Source organism: Myotis daubentonii, chromosome 10 (assembly GCF_963259705.1).
Source record: "Myotis daubentonii chromosome 10, mMyoDau2.1, whole genome shotgun sequence".
In the NCBI taxonomy this organism is placed as follows: domain Eukaryota; kingdom Metazoa; phylum Chordata; class Mammalia; order Chiroptera; family Vespertilionidae; genus Myotis; species Myotis daubentonii.
Window position 1 is genome coordinate 34,609,568 of NC_081849.1, and position 19,999 is coordinate 34,629,566.

At 44.4% G+C, this 19,999-nt stretch overlaps 1 protein-coding gene across 7 annotated transcripts; it reads left to right on the forward strand.

The window, feature by feature from the left end:
- The first annotated feature begins 24 nt into the window (after positions 1-24).
- CASP2 (caspase 2) lies at positions 25-18,902 on the forward strand. Of its 7 annotated transcripts, none has more exons than XM_059712046.1 (12): positions 63-199; positions 883-1,014; positions 3,267-3,417; positions 3,717-3,905; positions 4,033-4,114; positions 4,657-4,751; positions 5,021-5,197; positions 13,411-13,539; positions 13,675-13,765; positions 17,133-17,282; positions 17,460-17,569; positions 17,722-18,902. In XM_059712046.1, exons 2-12 carry the CDS (start codon positions 950-952, stop codon positions 17,851-17,853), a joined length of 1,371 nt encoding a protein of 456 aa, XP_059568029.1. In that variant the 5' UTR covers positions 63-199; positions 883-949; the 3' UTR covers positions 17,854-18,902. The 7 variants fall into 7 exon arrangements, with proteins under 7 accessions (XP_059568031.1, XP_059568026.1, XP_059568033.1 ...); XM_059712044.1 differs by having other exon boundaries at positions 883-970; XM_059712043.1 differs by lacking the exon at positions 883-1,014 and having other exon boundaries at positions 26-199.
- The last annotated feature ends 1,097 nt before the right edge of the window (positions 18,903-19,999 follow it).

The following is a 19,999-nucleotide window of genomic DNA, read 5'->3' on the forward strand; positions in this document are numbered from 1 at the left end:
GGCCAAGCGAGGTAGGGCGCAGGCGCGCTGGGGTCCGCCAGTCGGGAGAGGGATGCAGAGGACTCGGAGGCTTTCGGTTTGTTTGGATCGTGGGCGGTGCGTGCATAGCCCGGGAAAAGCGAGAAATGGCGACGCCGATCGCGGGCTCCCGGCCCGCCCTCCCCTTAAACGGGCAAATGGCCGCTGACAGGGGACGCCGGTGAGTGAGGGAAGATCCCAGGGGTCCTTAGTGGGGCCCAGGGAAGGCGATCGCGCGGCTCAGGCGGGTGGCCCTGGCGCCTCTCCCCACCTTGGACCCCTAAGGAGCCTTGTCCGAGCTTCCTGCCAGGAGTGGGAAGCCGGGCTGCGCCCCCAGGAGCGCGCGAGCCTCTTCTCGGCCAAGTCCCTCCCTGCCCGGCCTGGATTCGTCCGACCCAGGGGGGCTTTGAACAAGGGAGCGCTTTCCATCCCTGCCAAATCTCGGCCTCTCTTAAAGATTCTCCATCTTTAAATCTTTCAGAGAGCCTCTCCCCTGCTTCCCTTCTGCATGAGACCTACAGACCTCCTGATGCTGCCGAATGTGCATTTGATTTGGATTGAGCATAGCATGACCCGTATTGCTTTGGGTATTAATGACCAGCTTTTCGAAGCAGTCAGCACAGGCTTTGAAAGGGTGAGATCACTTTGAAAGGACCAGGAGGTTCCCGAGGCCCCCCGTGTGTCTCCATCTTTGCCCCAGTTATAGCATTTAATGGCAGACAGCACACAGGATAACATTTAAGAGCCTCCTGGTCCAGACACAGAAGATTAATTGAAGACTTCGGAACTGAAACTTGATGGAGGACACTGGATCAGGACTGAAGAACTCTGTGTCCTTTTGTCTACCCCGTCCTCCCCTTCCAGATGAGTCCTAAAGTTCTAGGATGGTGGTTACTTTTGGAAAGTCCACCTTTGAGATTCACGGCCCAATATGGAATACAGAAAGGAGCAGGTGTGTGCAAAACAGAGGATGCTTCCCTGGCCGGTTTCTCAGTGGTCAGAGCATCGTCCTCAGACTAAAGGGTGTGTTGTTTCTGGTCAAGGGCACATACCTTGCTTGGTTGCTAGCAAGATCCCGGCCCCTACCCGGGGCATGTGTGGGAGGCTACCAATGATGTGTGTCTCTCACATCCATGTTTCTCTCTTTCTCTCTACCCCTCCTTTCCACTCTCTCTAAAAATCAATGGGAAAATATCCTCGGTGAGGGTTAACAAAAAGAAAAGAAAACAGATGATGCTTCAGATCAAACCCAAGGAAGTTTTTGATTGAAAATTCAGGTATGGGACTTGCAAGGTTTAAGAACTGGGAGTTAATTATTGAATTATGAGTATGGATGAGACAGACTAGGGACAGCTTCTTTCAGGGGTTCTTAATATCAACATTTAAGGGCAGGCCAAAGGTCCTCTGGAGGAATATGGTGGGCATAGAGAGGACCTGGAGAGAATGGTGTCATGGGATCCAAGGGAGGAAAAACTTATTTTGTTTGATTTAGTTTTATTATTATTATTATTATTATTATTATTATTATTATTTTGAGAGAGAGAGAGAGAGAAACATTGGCACGAGAAGGAAACATCAATAGAGAAAACATCGATGTGAGAGGGAAGCTTCAATGGGCTGCCTCCTGCATGTCTCCCACCGAGGATGAGCCCAAAATCCAGGCATGTGCCCTGACAAGGAATCGAACCAGCACCGTTTCAGTGCCTGGGACAACGCCCAGCCAACTGAGCCACACCAGCCAGGGCTGCTTTAGTTTTCTGTTCATCAAAAGTTAACAGCAACGGGCACATATTAAAATGAGTATGGCAAAGCCTTTTACTGATGGCTTTACGGTCAGGTTGGCCTCATTACACTTATGTTTAACCTGAGTTTTATCATTGTTATTGCTTTGGTGTGTTCTAAAGTGTTTATTAAATAGTTTTTTGATTTCTGTAGATGGTGTTGTAGCAGGTTTTTACTGGAAGTTTGGGGTAACAGGAGTCTTTCAAGAAACAGGAAGTTTAAGTGGAATTGAAAACATCACTACTGTTCTAAACCCAAATTGTAACCTAGGCTGGCTGCTTCCAACCCTGGGAATGTGTTCCTGACCACTTCCTCTGCCTTGGGATCCCACATGCTCTCTTCTTGGGTCTCTCTCAGCTCTCCCAAGACCATGCTTTTCGCTTCTGTAGCTGCAAATCTCTCACCTAGAGTTAAGCCAAGTACATTCTACAAGTGCATGGTATTTCCCTGATTCTAAGAAGCACTTTGTAGCATCTTTGAGATCAAGATGGAACTTTAAATAGGGTTTTAAGTTGTAAACTGAAGCTATTACCATATCCTTTCTCACTGCCATCAGGCTCTTACTACTGTCGTATATTTGGAAACTGACTAAGCAGGCTGGCGAGCTCTAGATTTACATAAACTAGGCACATAGATAATAGACATTTAAATGGGATTCTTTTAGTTCATAAACAGAAACTGATCTCTTTCCAAGCCAATAACAAAACTAAGGAATCCTTGAAATAAAGATATCCCTAGTAAACTAAATTACCAAAATAATTGAGCCTTTATGTGCTTTAACTCTTTAAGTGATTTCAAATTATGGTGGTTGTGTCCATCATTGATATTTATCTACTGTGACTTCCTGTCATACTTTCTACTTATCGAGTTCTTACAGTATTCTAATAATTTCTATTTTTCACATTTTGTGAAAAATTTCACATTTTGTCACAGGAACTTAAAGTTTGAAAAGCCATAGTTATAATTTGTATAAGTAGACTAGATAGAGTGTGTTTGTGTGTTGTCTCATTTATTTTCCATTAGAGCTGGCCGTTGGTTTGAGTTTTTGCCATTGTATCAAATTATTTTATTCTTCACACAGAATCATTTAAAACTTAGATCACTTTCGGCAGCCTAGATAAATAATGTGGTGTTTTTTGGAATAATTCTTTTCATTGAAATTGGCCTGTCTGAGGAGTATTCCTTCTCATGAATACATGTGTGCTTGTGTGTATTTTTGATAAGATAGCTATTTCCCTCCCCTGAAGAGACCATTTATCTCAGACAATGCTCTCAGTTGAACATACGCCATAAAGAATTACATCATTTCCTTATGCTCAATACTTCTTTGATTTTAATGAGATTCGATAAAATCAACCTGGTTATTGTAAGTTTCCTTTTGTTCTTCCTGCCCACAGCTCTTCCACTCCACTCTCTGGGCCATATCTTCTGTATTGACAGCCTTTCTCTCTGCCTTTTATCTGTAGGGCATTGGGAGTGTGTGGCATGCACCCTGCCCATCAGGAAGCTCTGAAAAAGAACCGAGTGCTGCTGGCCAAACAGCTGTTGCTGAGTGAACTGTTAGAACATCTCCTGGAACAAGACATCATCACCTTCGAAATGAGGGAGCACATTCAGGTATCTGGAGGCGAAAGAGAAAAGCCAAGGAAATTGGTTGTAGAAGTAGGAACAGAGCATGATAAAGTGTAAAAAGGGTGTGGTGCCTTATTAAGGAATTGAAAATGCCCTTCTACCCTAGAGCATTGAACAGAAAAGGTATATAATCCCGGAATAATGGGAAGGGTTTCACCCATATTGTTTTTCCTGTGAAAGGAATTCTTGAGGTGGATGATGACATTTTTAGGAAGCTCATCTGGAGAAATGGAATTATAGCTAGATATGTAAATATGATTTCATGTTTTATTCTTGTATTGTAGGCCAAAGTGGGCAGTTTCAGCCAGAATGTGGAACTCCTCAGCTTGCTTCCCAAGAGGGGTCCCCATGCTTTTGACGCCTTCTGTGTGGCTCTGAGGGAAACCAAGCAGGGTCACCTGGAGGATCTGTTACTCTCAACCCTCTCTGGTTTTCAGCATGTACTCTCACCGGTATGGAGCCCTAGACACGTGGTGTGTTGAGATGGGTTAGTTTGGTGGGTAAGGAATTTATGAGACAGGGTGGGGAGACTAGATCTTTGTTTTATTGGGACTGGACCATCTCCCTAAGACCTTGCACGGGGCTCCCGATTTCTTACAGTTGAGCCGTGACCACAACTTGAGTCTGTCTTTCCCGGTGTGTGAGTCCTGTCCTCCTCACAAGCAGCTGCGCCTGTCTGCAGGTGAGAATTGATGGGATAAAAGGGGTCCCACAGATTGACTTCCCTTTTCTTAACTGGTATCTGACTTTTCATTCATATTGGGGAACAGTTTCCTCGGTGAATTTGTTCAGGATTAGCAGGGCAGTTTAGATGGGATATTGGTTAGTCCTATTTCCCTTCCATCACAGATGATGTTTTTATGGTATTTGACCCTTGGAGCAACTTGTATAGGTAGGAAATTCCTTCATATTCCTGTCTCCTCTATGAAGCTGAGTTATTACAGAATGAGGAAAGACATCATCAGCCACTAGCCTTCTGATTGAGATGCTTTGTGATTAGAACAAGGCTTTTTATCATATATCCAATTCAGTTATTTGGTGACTTGAGCACCTAATTATATTTAGGCTAAGTAAATAGGTCTCTGACCTCATGGGTCTTACAAATTGAGGGGAATGGGCAAGACCAGTAATTATTAAATCCCCAGTTCGAAGGGCGCCTGAAGTTACGAAGCACTAGGATTGATGCATAGATTGTGTGCTAGCTTTTGGCTTTCTGTGCCACAGATACTATGGAACACTCTCTAGACAGCAGAGATGGCCCACCCTGCCTTCAGGTGAAGCCTTGCACTCCTGAGTTCTATCGAACACACCACCAGCTGGTGAGTCTGGCAAAACGGCACGAGGAAGGAGTTGGGAAAAGAGATGTCCTTTCTGGGCACGTGAACTTAGTTTGTGTACACATTCTCTCCCTGTTTGTTAGTCAGAAAGTCTTTGCTAGTGGATGTCTTCTATGGGCATATTTCTGTCTTGACCTGGTGGGGTTCAGAAGAGTTTGACGTCTGTGTTTTCTTGAAATGACTCACCTAATTGGGGAGGCGTAGTTTCTGTCCTCAAGAAGCTCTGGGTCTAATTGGCGTCCCCTCCCCAGGCCTATAGGTTGCAGTCTCGGCCGCGTGGCCTGGCACTGGTCCTGAGCAACGTGCACTTCACTGGAGGGCAGGACCTGGACTTCCGCTCCGGAGGGGATGTGGACCACAGCAATCTCGTCACCCTCTTCAAGCTCTTGGGCTATGATGTCCATGTTCTCCTTGACCAGACTGCACAGGTACCCGATGCCACATTTGGGGCCAGAAACCCCTGCTCCTTCTCTGCCTGCTGGGCTGTGTCTTACTAGTTACTTTACTCCTTACCTTTTTGCTCACTTTTTTCTGCCTCTCACCTTGCAATCTAGGTGTTGTTGTTTTTTGAAAAAGAACTAGGGCCAGCCAGCTACTTCAGTGTTGATTTCTCAGAAGGCTGTGCTCTCCCTCCTGAGTAATAAAAGTCCACGGTTGGGTTCTCATTTTTTCATGCTCAGCAAATTAATTCCCCATCACTTGGGGAGTGCGGAGACGCTGAGATTCACCCAACCAGCTCAGAAGGATATTTCTAAGCCAAGGCTACACGGGGCATTTTTTTCTTGGTTAATCATAACAGGAGTCTAGTTATTGTTGTAAAGATTACTTTGACAGATAAAATTGTTGCAAATGAGAGTTCGCTGGAATTGCCCTTGTAAATACCGTTTTGTGGCAGTTTAATGAATTAACATATGGGAAAATTCCTTGTTTTTAAGAGTTGTGTGGCCATAAGGCAGATCTTAGGGTAAATTACTTCTGGACTAGATGCCTGCAGATCATAAGCATCATTATAGCTTATTCTTCATTAACCTCAGTTAACCAGCTTCACTTCTAACTTTATTACCTTTGGCTATTTCTATTTTGAAATTGTAATAGCCAGTTGGTGAATTAATATTCTTCATTTTGATTCCAGAATAGTAGTACTTTCCTGAACTTGCCTTTCGGAATGTCAGTGGTAAAGTTAAAGTTTCTGGGAGATTCACTTTGATCTTTTGAGGTAGGGATCTCTGTTTTGTCTTTGACATTGTCTGCAGTCTCTGTTTCTGCCTCTCAGCTGTCTTGCTTCTGTGAGGAAAAAGATGTGCTATACTTTGGTAAGGCCAGTTTCACCAGTAGGGTCTCAGGTATTCTCTTTTGCATGCTGTCCTTGCCAGCTTTCCAGTAACAGCTATTGCAGAGAAGTAAGGCCACCCTTGCTCCCAAGCCATGGCTGAGCAGCTGCTTTAGTCATCGAGCGTTCAAGTAGGTCATCTGCTTTCCTGAGAGGTCTGTTGGGAATCAGCCATGAGTCCTACCAAGGGAATCCTGTTAGAAAGTCTTAACAAAAGGAATGCTTTCTGTGCTTCTTACAGGTTCTGCTCCAATTGTTCCTTTTGCTAGGAATTTATGATGTCCTGGTTTTCCATATTGTGTGTAGTCAGTGGGAATCTTACATGCATTGATAGTGAAAGATACAACCGTGAGTCACCAAGTCAGCTGTGTACTGTTGTTTTCAGAGACAGCCAGAACAATGCGTGGCTCTATGAGCCCATTTCATAAACACCATTCCTGTTTATGTTAAACCTAATGCAGACCCCAGGACCTACTGGATTCTCCTTCTCTGGTTACATTGTTCTGTAACTGCAATTGCGGTAACATCAAATTTTGAGCATCTTAGGATGGGCAGAGTGTTAGGCACCAGAGATTTAAAAATGTGGACCTTGAGTTCTGGGGACCTCAGTTAGATGAGAAAGTCTTGACAGCAGCAAAAAAGGAAGCATGTCTCATATCTTCCCAAGGACCAAGCAAAATTAGAGACAGTTTCTTCTACAATAGTAAGAGGAAGAAACAGTTGCCTGGGTAGATATCGTCTGGAGGATAAGTGGAGACTTGAACTGGCCTTGAAGGATAGAAGTTACTAAGGAGAGAGAAGTGGTGAAGGGATCCTAGTCGGGGTGAACAGCGTGTGGACAGGAAATGTATGTGTGATGTTAGGGACCTAGTGGGTGATCCAAATGCCTAGGGCAGTGGTCGGCAAACCGCGGCTCTTTGGCCCCTTGAGTGTGGCTCTTTCACAAAATACCACGTGCGGGCGCGCATATACAGTGCGATTGAAACTTCATGGCCCATGCGCAGAAGTCGGTTTTTGGCCTGGGTGAGTCTATTTTGAAGAAGTGGCGATAGAAGAAGTGGGGGGTGTCGGTCGGTCGGGCAGCGGGATACGCAGCGTGGGGGAGGTACATTGTTTTGAGGTACATGTTCGCTGAGGTCGACCCCTTCCAACTCTCCCATCCACACTCGGCTATCTGAAACAAGTATCTAAGACGAGTGTGAATGGGAGAGTTGGGAGGGGTCGACCTCAGCGAACGTACCTCAATCAGATTGAGGATGTTTTTAGCAAAGGCCAGCTTAGGAGTACCCTAATTAAGTTAATAACAATGTACCTACCTAGATAGTTTAAGTTTAAAAAATTTGGCTCTCAAAAGAAATTTCAATCGTTGTACTGTTGATATTTGGCTCTGTTGACTAATGAGTTTGCCGACCACTGCCCTAGACCCTGGACCTGCACTAGGATTGGGATCCTTGCTTGACAGTAAAGCTTCTTCCATTCATTTCTCAACCCTTAGTTTCTTAGTCATTTCTTTTTTTACAAGAGTTCTTCCCCGTTCCCTGATCTGATATCCTTTTATCCATTGTTGTGTCCTCTATCCTGTACCAGGGCTCCATCCCTTCTCCTCTCTTCTATAGCTCCTGAGAATCTCCCATTCCCCATCCCAAGTGCCATGATTTCTATTTCTCACTACAGGTCTCTCTAACACTGTATCTCAGGTATTTGGCACATGGTGGCAATTAGTATAAATTAGTTAGTGAATGAATAAATGAATTGTTGAATTTGAGTCATTGATGTTTTTCTAAAATGTATTATTTTAATATATATTAATATATATGTGTATATATATATATATATATATATATATACATATATATGGTATATATTATTGATTTCAGAGAGGAAGGAAGAAGAAGAGAGAGAAAGAAACATCAATGATAAGCTCCTGCATCCCCCCTACTGGGGATTGAACCCGCAACCCAGGCATGTGCCCTGACCGGGAATCAGACCATGACCTCCTGGTTCATAGGTCAACACTCAACCACTGAACCACATCAGCCAGGCGATGTATTTTTCTTTTAGTTTCTTTAAGAGAAAAGGAAAGACAGAGAGAAACGCATCAATTGGTTGCCTCCTGCATGTGCCCTGACCAGGGCCCGGGCCAGGGAGGAACCTGCAACCGAGGTACATGCCCTTGGCTGGTATCGAACCCAGGACCCTTCAGTCTGCAGGCCAATGCTCTATCCACTGAGCCAAACTGGCTAGGGCTATATTATTCTTTAGCATCAGTAACATGGAGCTGCTTTTCTGTTTACAGGATCATTCATTCATTGTCTTATCCCTAGGAATACAAAGATAAATACAAATTGAATAAACATTTTCTCCTATGCTGTTCAAGAACTTAAGGCATTTCCTTTTGGGATAAGTTTTGCCAGCCCAAAGGGGTCTATAAAATTCAACATTTAGGAGTACAAGCTACTGTCAAATGTAATAATTAAGACTCCAGGTCTCCCTCTCCCTCTCGAATCGAACCTGAAACCCTTCAGTCCGCAGGCTGACGCTCTATCCACTGAGCCAAACCAGTCAGGGCTGTTCTCTCTTCTTTTTCCCTAGAAGAAGGAAAGGAGAAAGGCAGAGGGTTTTGAATCTGTACTAAAAGGAGGGATAAAGAACTCTACTTGGACACAGAGCAGTCCAAGTAAGACCCCAGAGGCTTGAAATAGTGTATAAGTTGGGGAATTATGATGTGTTCCAATCATAAAGTGAAAGAAAGAATGGAAGGAGATGAGGTTGGAGAAAGGGGTCCCAGGCTGTCCTCACATGGAAGTCATTACAAAGCCTCTCTTTCCCACACTCCTTCTTCACTCTCTTTCTCCTTTTCACCAGGTTCATCTATTTGCTTTAAAATAACCATTCAATTGAAAATTGAAAACAATTCAGGCCTTAGTCAGGATTTTCACCTTTATCCTGAGAACAATAGGAAACCATTTGGCAGACTTAATTAAATGAGTGGTCAGAGCAAGTTTTCTTTTTAAGTATATTCTTGTTGCTGCATTGAAAATGGTCTGAGAAGGAATGGACAAGAAAGATTTGGACAGAGCAGTCAGGTGGTGATAGGTAAGAGAGATCATGGTGAACTGAAGTGGAGGTAGCAATAAGATAGGAGTATTGGACAGGTGTGGAAAGTATTTCTAAGGTAGAATAGATAGGTCTTGCTGATGGGTTGAATGATCTTTTACCCTCTCTGCATCCACCCCCTTGGGCATTTAACTTTGAAGTGTCCTCTGCCTCTGTCTCTGGACTTGACTGTGTGCCTGGCTTTGGGTAATAGAATGAAGCAGAAGTGCAAGTATGGTGCTTCTAAGTCTACCACTCGAGAGGCCTTGCTCTTTCTTGTGTTTCTGTCATCTCCATGAGGACATTCCTAAGGTAGCCTACTGGCATGGAACAGATACATGGCAGAGACTTGAAGTGCCCAGTCAGCCCAGTTGAGACTCGTCTAGGCAAGAGTGCTGAAAATAAGATTGAAGATAAAGGGACCAGAATGCACAGGGCCTTGGATGTCTTCCCAAAGGAATTAGACGATCTTGTTTTGACATTAGAACCTCATTAGTAATTCTTGAGCAGAAAGTGATGCATTATTCACGTGATGATTCGAAAAGATTAATGTGACACCATTGTAAAGAATGGAGTAGGGACCAATGGCAGGAAACCACTTTGGAGTTAAAATCATAACGCCGGTACGAGGTGGTGAGGGCCTGGACAGTCTAGTGCATCGGTCGCCAACCTTTCGGACCTCACGGACCACCGCTGGCCTAGTGGACCAAAAGGGAAAGAATATATGTGAAAACAGTATAATGGCATGGCTGTACTTTCATTGCTTGGTGATTGAATGACTGCATATAAAGGGAGATGGAAAAATTAAGTGAGGAATTGAGGGCCTCAGAGGAGGTCGAGACCAAAGATGTAAATTTGGGAATTACTTGTGTAGGAAAAATACTTGATGAGAGTATGAGATCTTTGAAAAAGAGTAACAAGAGCAGCCGAACCGGTTTGGCTCAGTGGATAGAGCGTCGGCCTGTGGACTGAAGGGTCCCAGGTTCAATTCCGGTCAAGGGCATGTACCTTGGTTGCGGGCATATCCCCAGTAGGGGGTGTGCAGGAGGCAGCTGATCGATCTCTCTCATCGATGTTTCTAACTCTCTATCCCTCTCCTTTTTTCTCTGTAAAAAAATCAATAAAATATATTTTTTTAAAAATAGTAACAAGCAAAAGGCTTAAGGCTAAACCCTAGGAGATAGTCCTCCATGTAGCCTAATCCTCGGTTGTAGAGATTTAGAGATGCGAGGAGGACATTGCAGAACCGGTTTCTGGCAGTGGCCAAACGCTCAGATGCAGTACGATCAGGTAGGCACAGTTGGGGTGAGAATTTGGTGCACTGCACATCTGCACTGAATACTTTCTTCCTGGAAGGACCTCGCAAGAAACTCAACTCTTATGTAATTATTTGGCGAGCAAAGAAACAGAATCCAAAAAATTAAGATTCCCTCTTTTTGCCTTCTATTACAACATTTTTACTTTCCGTTTAAAAATTGGAAATAGTGTGTAGTCTTAGGGAATCCTCTTTTCTTGACAGTGTGGGAGTGGTCACTGGTCTTTCACTGCTTGTGTTGGTTTTCATTTCTTCTCTTTGGCATCTAAGTCTATTGTCATTGCATATCCCTCATGAGGCTGCTAGTTCTAGAATTACAATTCATCATCTATAAAGAAATAACACGTTTTAAGTGGCAAATTTTCTTTTGATGTATGGTATTGGTCTTTAACTTGCAGTTGGGTCGCAGACTGCTTTGAGAACGTAGGGACAAGCAGTGGGTCATTCCAGGAAAATGAAGCTATCCACAAAATCTTGCATATAATTTCAGATGATTTGCAGGTTATTCTCTTCTCCTGTACCCCCCCACCCCCAGCCAAAAATAAAGGCAAGATTGCTCTTTAGAGAAGTACTGTAATTTTATCTGAACTAAAGCTGCAGATCCTATTTTAAGCTATGCTACCTTGGAAAAATTTCCCCAAATAACTAATCTCCATTTATTGAAAGGTTTAGTCGTATCAATTCAGTTACAAAGTATGTGTTCTTTGTTTGGACTTTCTTGTCATCTGTTTACTGACCTAATAAAATGCTCATCTTTTTATTCCCTTCCACAAAGAAACTTCAACTACTACTTGCTAAATTGTTACGGTCATCTCCAGAGGAGCATTCATACTTATGTATTCTCTTGGAGTTATATATTCTTGAAACAAGTCAATTTTGGATATCTTTTATTACCTTAAGATTTCCAGTATTACAGTTGGCTTCTACTTGCCCAGAAAATATACATACTTTTTCAACAGAGCCAATTTCTCCATTTCCAGTTATGTTGCAGACTTACAAGTCTTGTATAATGAAGTCTCAATTATGTGCAACAGAAGTACAGTTGGCCCTTGAACAACACAGATTTAAACTGCACAGGTCCACTTACATGCAGACTATATATCCCCAGGTTTCTCATTCACAGATTCAACCAACCTCAGATGGAAAACAGTATTTTCGACGCACTGTTAGAAATCTAAAGATGTGGAGGGCTGACTGTATGCCTTGTTCTACGCCACTTTATATAAGGGACTTGAACATCTGAGATTTTGTTATCTGTGGGGAGTCCTGGAAGCAGTCCCCCACAGATACTGAAGGACAACTAATTAACTTTTGGGGGAGTCAGAAGTATATACGGATTTTTGACTTTGTGGGTGTCAAAGCACCCCTACCACTGCATTGTTCAAGGGTCAACTGTATTGCAAACAAACAGATCGGTAGTTCTCAAACTTTGCATTCTCAGAACACCCAAGGGCTTGTTAAAACACAGTTGCTGGGGCCCAGGACTTTGCACGTCTCACAGATTCCCAGGTGGTGCTGATGTGCTTTAGCGATCACATTTGGAGAACCACTGCAACATAATACACAAGTGTGTGCTTTTTGTCCGGGGCTGTATCTGGTGACTTTTCTGCCTGGACAGCATACTCATCTTCATTACAGTTCATTCAAATTCATAATAAAATAACTTATCTCTCTGCTGACCTCAGATAGGAGAGACAGTCCAGGCATCTTGAGTTGTAGAGGGAGACATAGGTTTAAAAATTAGTATCAGATTTTGTATTATGGTATAACTTTCCATTGATGGGCCAAATGCCTAAAGTAGAGAGGTACTCGTGTATGGCAGTATAGTGCTAAATAAACAAAATTCTTTAAAAATAATTTTTTTTTTTAACATTGCGTTCAGAGAGGTAGGGAGAGGGAGGGAGAGATAGAAACATCAACGATGAGAGAGAATCATTGATCAGCTGCCTCCTGCACACCCCCTACTGGGGATCAAGCCCACAGCCTGGGCATGTGCCCTGACCAGGAATAGAACCATGACCTCCTGGTTCATAGGTCAACATTCAACCACTGAGCCACAGCGGCCAGGCAATAAATCAAGATTCTTAAATTGGACTACAAGGTTGACTAGTAATAGGGTTTGTTTTTTTTTTGGGGGGGGGGGGATAATATTGTTATCCTTAATTAGACATACACATAATAATAATGGCAGGTCTTTGCAGGATATGCCAGACATAGCTATACAGAATGGGGATTAGAACCTTGAGGGGCTTAATAACTTGTACCAGTTTTGAACCCAGGGGTCAAACTTCAGTCTGTCTGTCTGATCCCGTGGCCTATGCATTTAGTCATGGCCCTGACAGAATTTTCCAGACAGTGTGCTCCTTCCTGAACACGGTGTTTATACAGACATCATCACTGTCTCTGGGCACTTCAGCTCTCAGACAGAAAACAGCGTAGAAGGTCTGCTGTCCTCTAGATCATGGTCCTGTTGGCCCTTTGTCACGGAGCAGTTTATTTCCTGTGGCCTCATAGGTGATGCTCATTCACCGCTCAGCAGGTGGCCCCCCGTGCCACTAATGTACGACAGCATTTGCTCAAAAGAAATCTGGTCGGTGATAGGGGGATGGATAAAGTTAACTAGCTCTTGATTAGCTTCATTAGTTATGTGCTTTAATCCAGGAGTTCTTAGCATATCTCAGTCTGTGAATTTTGTGCAATTATATTCAGAATTCTGTGTCTGAAGTCATGCATTTTCTGATGAGTCCATGCTTTTTCTAGCCTCTCAACGGGTCTCTGGCTTTACTTATTGACCACAGAAGTCACTTTACCTTCTAATAACTTAAGGTTTCAGACGCCACAGAAAAGCTCGTATTGGTGCTGACTATAGTGAAAAACACTAAAAGGTGTGTTTCTTTTAGGAAATGCAAGAGAAACTGCAGAATTTTGCCCAGTTGCCTGCTCACCGAGTCACGGACTCCTGCATTGTGGCCCTCCTCTCTCACGGCGTGGAGGGCGGCGTCTATGGTGTGGACGGCAAGGTGCTTCAGGTGTGTACAGTCTTGTGGATGGTGCTGGATCACGTCTGTCACCTTCAGCCTGTGCTGGCTGCTGCTGTGTGTATAAGACTCAGAAGGTCCTACTGACCACTTTACCCTCCCTTCTCCCTTATTCCTTTCCACCAGCTACAAGAGGTGTTTCGGCTCTTTGACAATGCCAACTGCCCGAGCTTACAGAACAAGCCGAAAATGTTCTTCATCCAGGCCTGCCGTGGAGGTGAGTGCCCTGCAGGACGAGCACCGGGGTGGCGGCTCCCGGGCAGCCTCCCCCCAGCTCTCACTTTCCTGTTTGCTCCTCTCAGGTGCTAATGGATCCCTTGGGCACCTCCTTCTGTTCACTGCTGCCACCGCCTCTCTTGCTCTGTAAGTGTCCCCGATGCATGGGGTGTGCTGGGACCTGGGCAGCCCATGGCTCTCAGGTCGGTCAGCTCTTTGCACCGCCATGCCTGTTCTCAAGACTCTTTTCTGAGGACTCTGACTTTTTTCTGTGCTTACCAGTAACCTGATGTGCTTTTTTTGTTACTTCTTCCAGTTAAGGATTTCCTGTCTCTTCTTCCTGTCCCTCTCACTTTATCCCTTCCTCTTTTTCTTCCTCCATCTCTTGTCCCCTTTTCCACTTTCTCCTTTTTCTCGACTTTTCACCTGCCATCCTTGCCTCCCTGCTTCATCATCCCTGTGCCATGCAGGACAGCAGGCACCAGGTCAGCCTGGCTTCCTTCTCCCGAGCTGCTTCCTTCCCTCTTCTTTCTCGCATGCAGTTCTACCCCAGGACTCTGACTGGGCTCAGCAGACATGCGGGCTTGCTTACTGGGAGGAAACCAGTAATAACAAAAAACTAACTGCAATCAAATTCTGCCTCTACCACTGACTAGTTATGTCAAGTCAGAGAAGTTACCTGATGTCCCTCTGTCTTCGTTCCCTTGATATAAAATGTGGATAATCATCAGGCCTATTTCATAGAGCTGTTGTGAGGATTAAATGAAATAGTGCATAGGAAGGGCCTGCTTAGCCCAGTGCCTGGCTCCTAGTAAATCCACCACAACTGCCAGCTGTGGCTGTTATGACATGATCAGTGCTTTCGAAGAGCTTATAGGTTGGTTTAAAGGTCATTTTGTCCAAATATTCAAATAATTACTTTTATCTGTTGTATGTTCAACACATGTAAATGATGAATAATGTTTTTATTCTCCTAATATCACCAAAGAATATCATTTATTAAGGTCCTACGTCATGACTAGGACTACACTAGGTAGTGTCACAAAAGCAAAGGAAAATGTGGTCTCTCCAAAGCGCCTACTAATTACTTGGAAAACACAGCAAATACACCTGACGTAGTTCTGAGTAGTTAAAGGCCTGAAGTAAGCAAGGGTGAAATTAGTGAGATACCATACTTATGAAGCGCAAGTTGTAAGGAATCGGTCCTTTTAGGTCAGCTTAGTTTGAAGACATTTGGGGGATATGGTGAGGCTTATTTTGGACCCAGAATGATAAGCTTTCCATAGAGGTGGAGTAGCAGATAGAACCTTTCAGGAGAAAGAGGGGTTGGCGATAATATGACTAGCACAGCAAGATTAAAAGGACGCCCCCCACCCCCGCCAAAAAAAGAAAAGAAAATGATGTGCTGAGTCAGAAGTACACCCGGATGTAATTTAAAAACCGAGTGTCTGTAAGTATATAGTGAGATGTGGCCACATGGGGTAGAGCCAGCTGGTTATAAACCTTTAGTCACGGCTGAGATTTGGGGCTTCAGCAGATAATAATACAGAGCTTTGGGAGCTTAAGAAAGAAATTATGTGATGATTTTTTCCCAGGACGATCACCATGGCAGGAAGCTGCACTAAGAAAAGAGTACGTGAAGCAGGAACTTAGGTTTTTACTCACCTGCTGTTTTCCTAGGCCCAGAGCATTGCCTGATAGATACATGGTAGCACTTAATAAATAGTGAATGAATGGATGGAGACTCTAGCGATAATGTGGAAAACAAATATGGGGATATTGAAAAGAAGGAACTAGTAACATTTATTAACAGATCTGAGGCCTGAAGGTAGGAAAGAAATTTCCTTTCTCTTGAGGGACACATTCAGCTTGGCTTAGTTCCTTCAAGAGGTGTCACCAACAAAATAAAATGAAAGACATTCATGATCATTTTCTCCTATATTCAGAGACACACACACTGTAGATCTGGATAGTGAGAAATGGCTCTGAATCTTTAAAATTAAATACTTAAACTTGAGCTCACCTGTCTTCTGTATTTAGTTAATATGGTCGATGTCTATAAAAAATATCACCCTCACCTAGCCAGTGTGGCTCAGTGGTTGAGCATATCAACCTAGAGGTCAGGGTTCGATTCCTGGGTAGGGCACATGCCTTGATTGCGGGCTCGATCTCCAGAAGGGGGTGTGCAGGAGACAGCTGATTAATGATTCTCTCTCATCATTGATGTTTCTATCTCTCCCCCTCCCTTCCTCTCTGAAATCAATAAAAAAATATATATATTTTTAAATACCACCTTCTCCATAGTCTATGAGGGCAGAGACTTTTTCTTAACTGTCTCTCTAGAGCTTAAAACAAAAACAGTGACTGGCACATGGCAGTTGCTCAATAAATCTTTTTTGGATCAATGAATTTTGGTTGTTCCCCCCCCCCAGTTCTTCAAGCTTCTCTTTCCTTCTAGGCTCTCTTGAATGGTGCGTGGAGCAGGCAGTATTGTGAAAAAGCATACTTTTATCTTTTGTGTGATGAGTTGTGTGTCTTCTCTGTCTCTCTTTCCTACTGATGCACCCCCCTCCCACCCCCAAAATGAAGCAACATCAAATAAGAATATGTCTGGGAATAGGTAAGGCCTCAGTCAAGAGGCAGGGCATGTGCTCAGGGTAGGTTGAGAAACTACTGCTAAAACTTTGGAATATATAGTGTTCTTCTAAGTTTTTCCTCTTTTAAATTGCTCTTAAATATTGGATACCTGATACAACATGGCTTATGGAATTAATAAACAAGTAATAAGTGATTTAAAAATACCAAAAATGCTTTGGAAACAGCTGGTCATGCTTAAGTTTTGTAATCTTTTTATTGTTACATAGACTTCAAGTTGTGACTTTTATTTTTTTTTTTTTTTATTATTTATTTATTTATTTTAAGTTGTGACTTTTATATGGCATACATGTAATCATACTTTTGGTTTATTAACTTGTTTTTTCTTTTACAATAAGTTAAATATATCAATTGTGTTTTGCAATAAAAAGCACCATGACTTTCAGGTGCATTGTTCAGTGAGCAAGTGAATCATGGACAGAGGCAGTTTTTAGTTCTGTTTACCAGGGTATGTGACTCAGCACTTTCCCGTCTTGCACAGAATAGACAGCTCAGACCATGTGTTTGGGCACCCCCCGGGGTAATGAATGCATGTTGGGAGAGGAATGGGAGCAATGGGGTTTTTTTGCATTTTAACTCATCAGCTCTAGGTTGGAGGCAGCAGCTGGAAATGGCTCTTCCCAGTCAAGGTTGTAGGGAACTTGGGCTTGTCTGTGACGGGCCCAAGAGAGATGAGAGGAAATAACATCCTTGTCCACTCTGCCTTCCTACAGATGAAACGGATCGTGGGGTTGACCAGCAGGATGGAAAGGGCCACTCCCTGTCCCCTGAGTGCGAGGACGGTGATGCTGATAGACAGAAATTGCTAAAGATGCGACTGCCCACTCGCTCGGACATGATATGTGGCTATGCCTGCCTCAGAGGTATTGTGAATTCTAGAACAGTCCAAACGATTACACTCTCTTATAGACTTGCACTTTATCATGTACAGCTCTGATGGGGGCGGGTAGATAGTGCCGTGGACAGCTAGTTTGAGATGTCCAGCTATGCAAGGGTATCCCATGACCTTCACACTGTGGTGACTTTTGTCCTGGTTGTAGGGACTGCCGCCATGCGTAACACCAAACGGGGCTCCTGGTATATCGAGGCCCTCACTCAAATCTTCTCTGAGAGAGCTTGTGACATGCACGTGGCCGACATGCTTGTCAAAGTAAGTCGCTCAGTCTGGCTCTGTGGACCTTTTGCCCCTCCAGGGTGTTGTCCCTTCCTCCTCCCTTGCCCAGTCACCGCCGCAGCCTCTCCACCCTTCCTGTGAAAACACCAGATTCTCAGACTTTGGACTCTTGGTTTTTGCCTTTCCAGGTGAATGGACTTATCAAGGAGCGCGAAGGCTATGCCCCTGGCACAGAGTTCCACCGGTGCAAGGAGATGTCGGAGTACTGTAGCACCCTGTGCCGGCACCTCTATCTGTTCCCCGGACACCCTCCCACGTGACGCCTCCGCCCGGCCCCGGGGCCACAGGTGGTGTGCTGGAGCTTCTGCCGGATCGCGGTTTCTGTCCTTCCCTCTCAGGGACTGGGAGTTTCAGGCTGGTTTCACAGCCTGCCATCCTCGACCTTGAATCCCGGCCCACAGGCTGGCTCCCCCTGGGTGAGGCTCTCTCCCTGGGCTGGCCCTGGCTGGACGGGTTGCCAGCAACGTATGGCTGCCATAGAGGAGCCTGGTGAAAGGTGTGTGAGCACGGGGGCCTTATGGGGAGAGGCATGCAGGTCTCTTCGACCTGTGTGCTCACTTCCTGCCTCGGGCTTTTGTAGATAGCATTGTGGTCATTGCTTTTGTTAGGTTAGTTAAGATGTCTCGGAGGTCATCTCCCATCTTTCATATCCCAGCCCCATTTGTCCCAGAGTGAGAGTCCTCATTTAATGTAGGCATTTCCCACGTGGCTTTGGAAGGACAATCGGCCAGAGACACACTCCGCTGCTGTGTGTGGAACAGCCTGTGCATTCCTCCCGTGTGGCAAGGCCACCGCAGGAAGGACAGTGCCACCTGTGGCTCCTCTGGACTCAAGGAATCCAAGCTTTCAGCAGAGGCTAGGGATCAGATGCCGTGTATCTGGAACTCACTGATCTTTATGCAGGGACGTCCGAAAGGTCTTTTCTCTGAACTTTTACTGGAATGAGCCTGGCAGTGCCAGCAGGGGCAGGTGAGGGTGGGATGCGTCCTCATCCTCTAACCCAGTGGTTCTCAACCTTCTGGCCCTTTAAATATAGTTCCTCATGTTGTGACCCAACCATAAAATTATTTTCGTTGCTACTTCGTAACTGTAATGTTGCTACTGTTATGAATCGTCATGTAAATATCTGATGTGCAGGATGGTCTTAGGCGACCCCTGTGAAAGGGTCGTTCGACCGCCAAAGTGGTCGCGACCCACAGGTTGAGAACCACTGCAAACCTGTCACCTTATCTTCTAGTTGTTCTCTCCCTGCTTCCTGCTTCTCCCCTCATTCATGAGATCCTGGTTACTGCTGCCTCCAAATCGGTCTGATTGGCTGCTCAAGGATGTGATGTAGCTCCTTGTTCCTGCTTTCTGTTTCAGTGTTAAATCCCCTTGGATATTATACGGCCTATTTCCTTGTCCCCTATGTCTCTCTGTTTCAGGGAGGCCTTTGCTAGATGGCTGTCCATGTTTGCTTACCCTAGGAGCCGTCCTTATCTGTGCTCACAGACTTCCCAGTTCCTGAAGGCCTCTTTGACTTCCATTCTTTGTACTACAATCTAGTATCTATATAACAGACTTGGTTTTTAAGTATAAATCTTGATCATGTCACTCCCCTGCTTGGAACCCTTTGGTTTCTTATTACACCTCAAATAAAATCCAAACTCCTTACCTTGGCCCACAGGCCCCACCTTCTCCTGGAACCTTATTAAGTGCTATTTTTTCTCTAAGCAGTAACCCCAGTGGCTTCCTCAGTTTCAAACATTCTGAGCTCTTTCCTGTCGTGAACCGTACTCTCTCGGGGTCTACTGAGTGCCATTCCTCATCACTCTTGATTGAGTGGTTTATTCTTCAAGTGTCAGCTTAAATTCCACTTTCTTGTGGAGGCCTTCTCAGGCCATTCTGTCTCTAAATAAGCTATGTTTATTCCTGTGTCCTGTTTAATTCCTTCATTGCACTTTTCATAACCTATGATAATATTTACTTGCTTCCCTTGTTCATTCTCTCTCCTCTACTAGAAGCTCCATGAGGGCAAAAACTTTTTTGTTCATCAGTATGTACCCAGTGCCTGGCATATGTTAGGGCTTCAGTAAATGTTGAAGGAAGCAACCCTAGCCAGAATCCTACTTTTTGCCAATATACACAGTTTGGTGTTTTGTTTTATTCACTGGTATTATCCCCTGAAGACATGTCACATTGAGACAACTTCCTCTACATCTCCCATGGAGCCTGGCCCAGTGCTCGGCCTGTATCCTAGTTCAGGTGCTCAATCAATAAATGCTCGTTCTGTGAGCCAGGTGGTTCGGAGACTTGTGTCCAAGTCCTCCCTACCCCTGGATCAGTATTGTATGGAAATATTTGGGTGATAAACCTTTTCACTTCCCACTGCCAGGATGTTGCATTGCCATCAGGTGCCAAATAAAT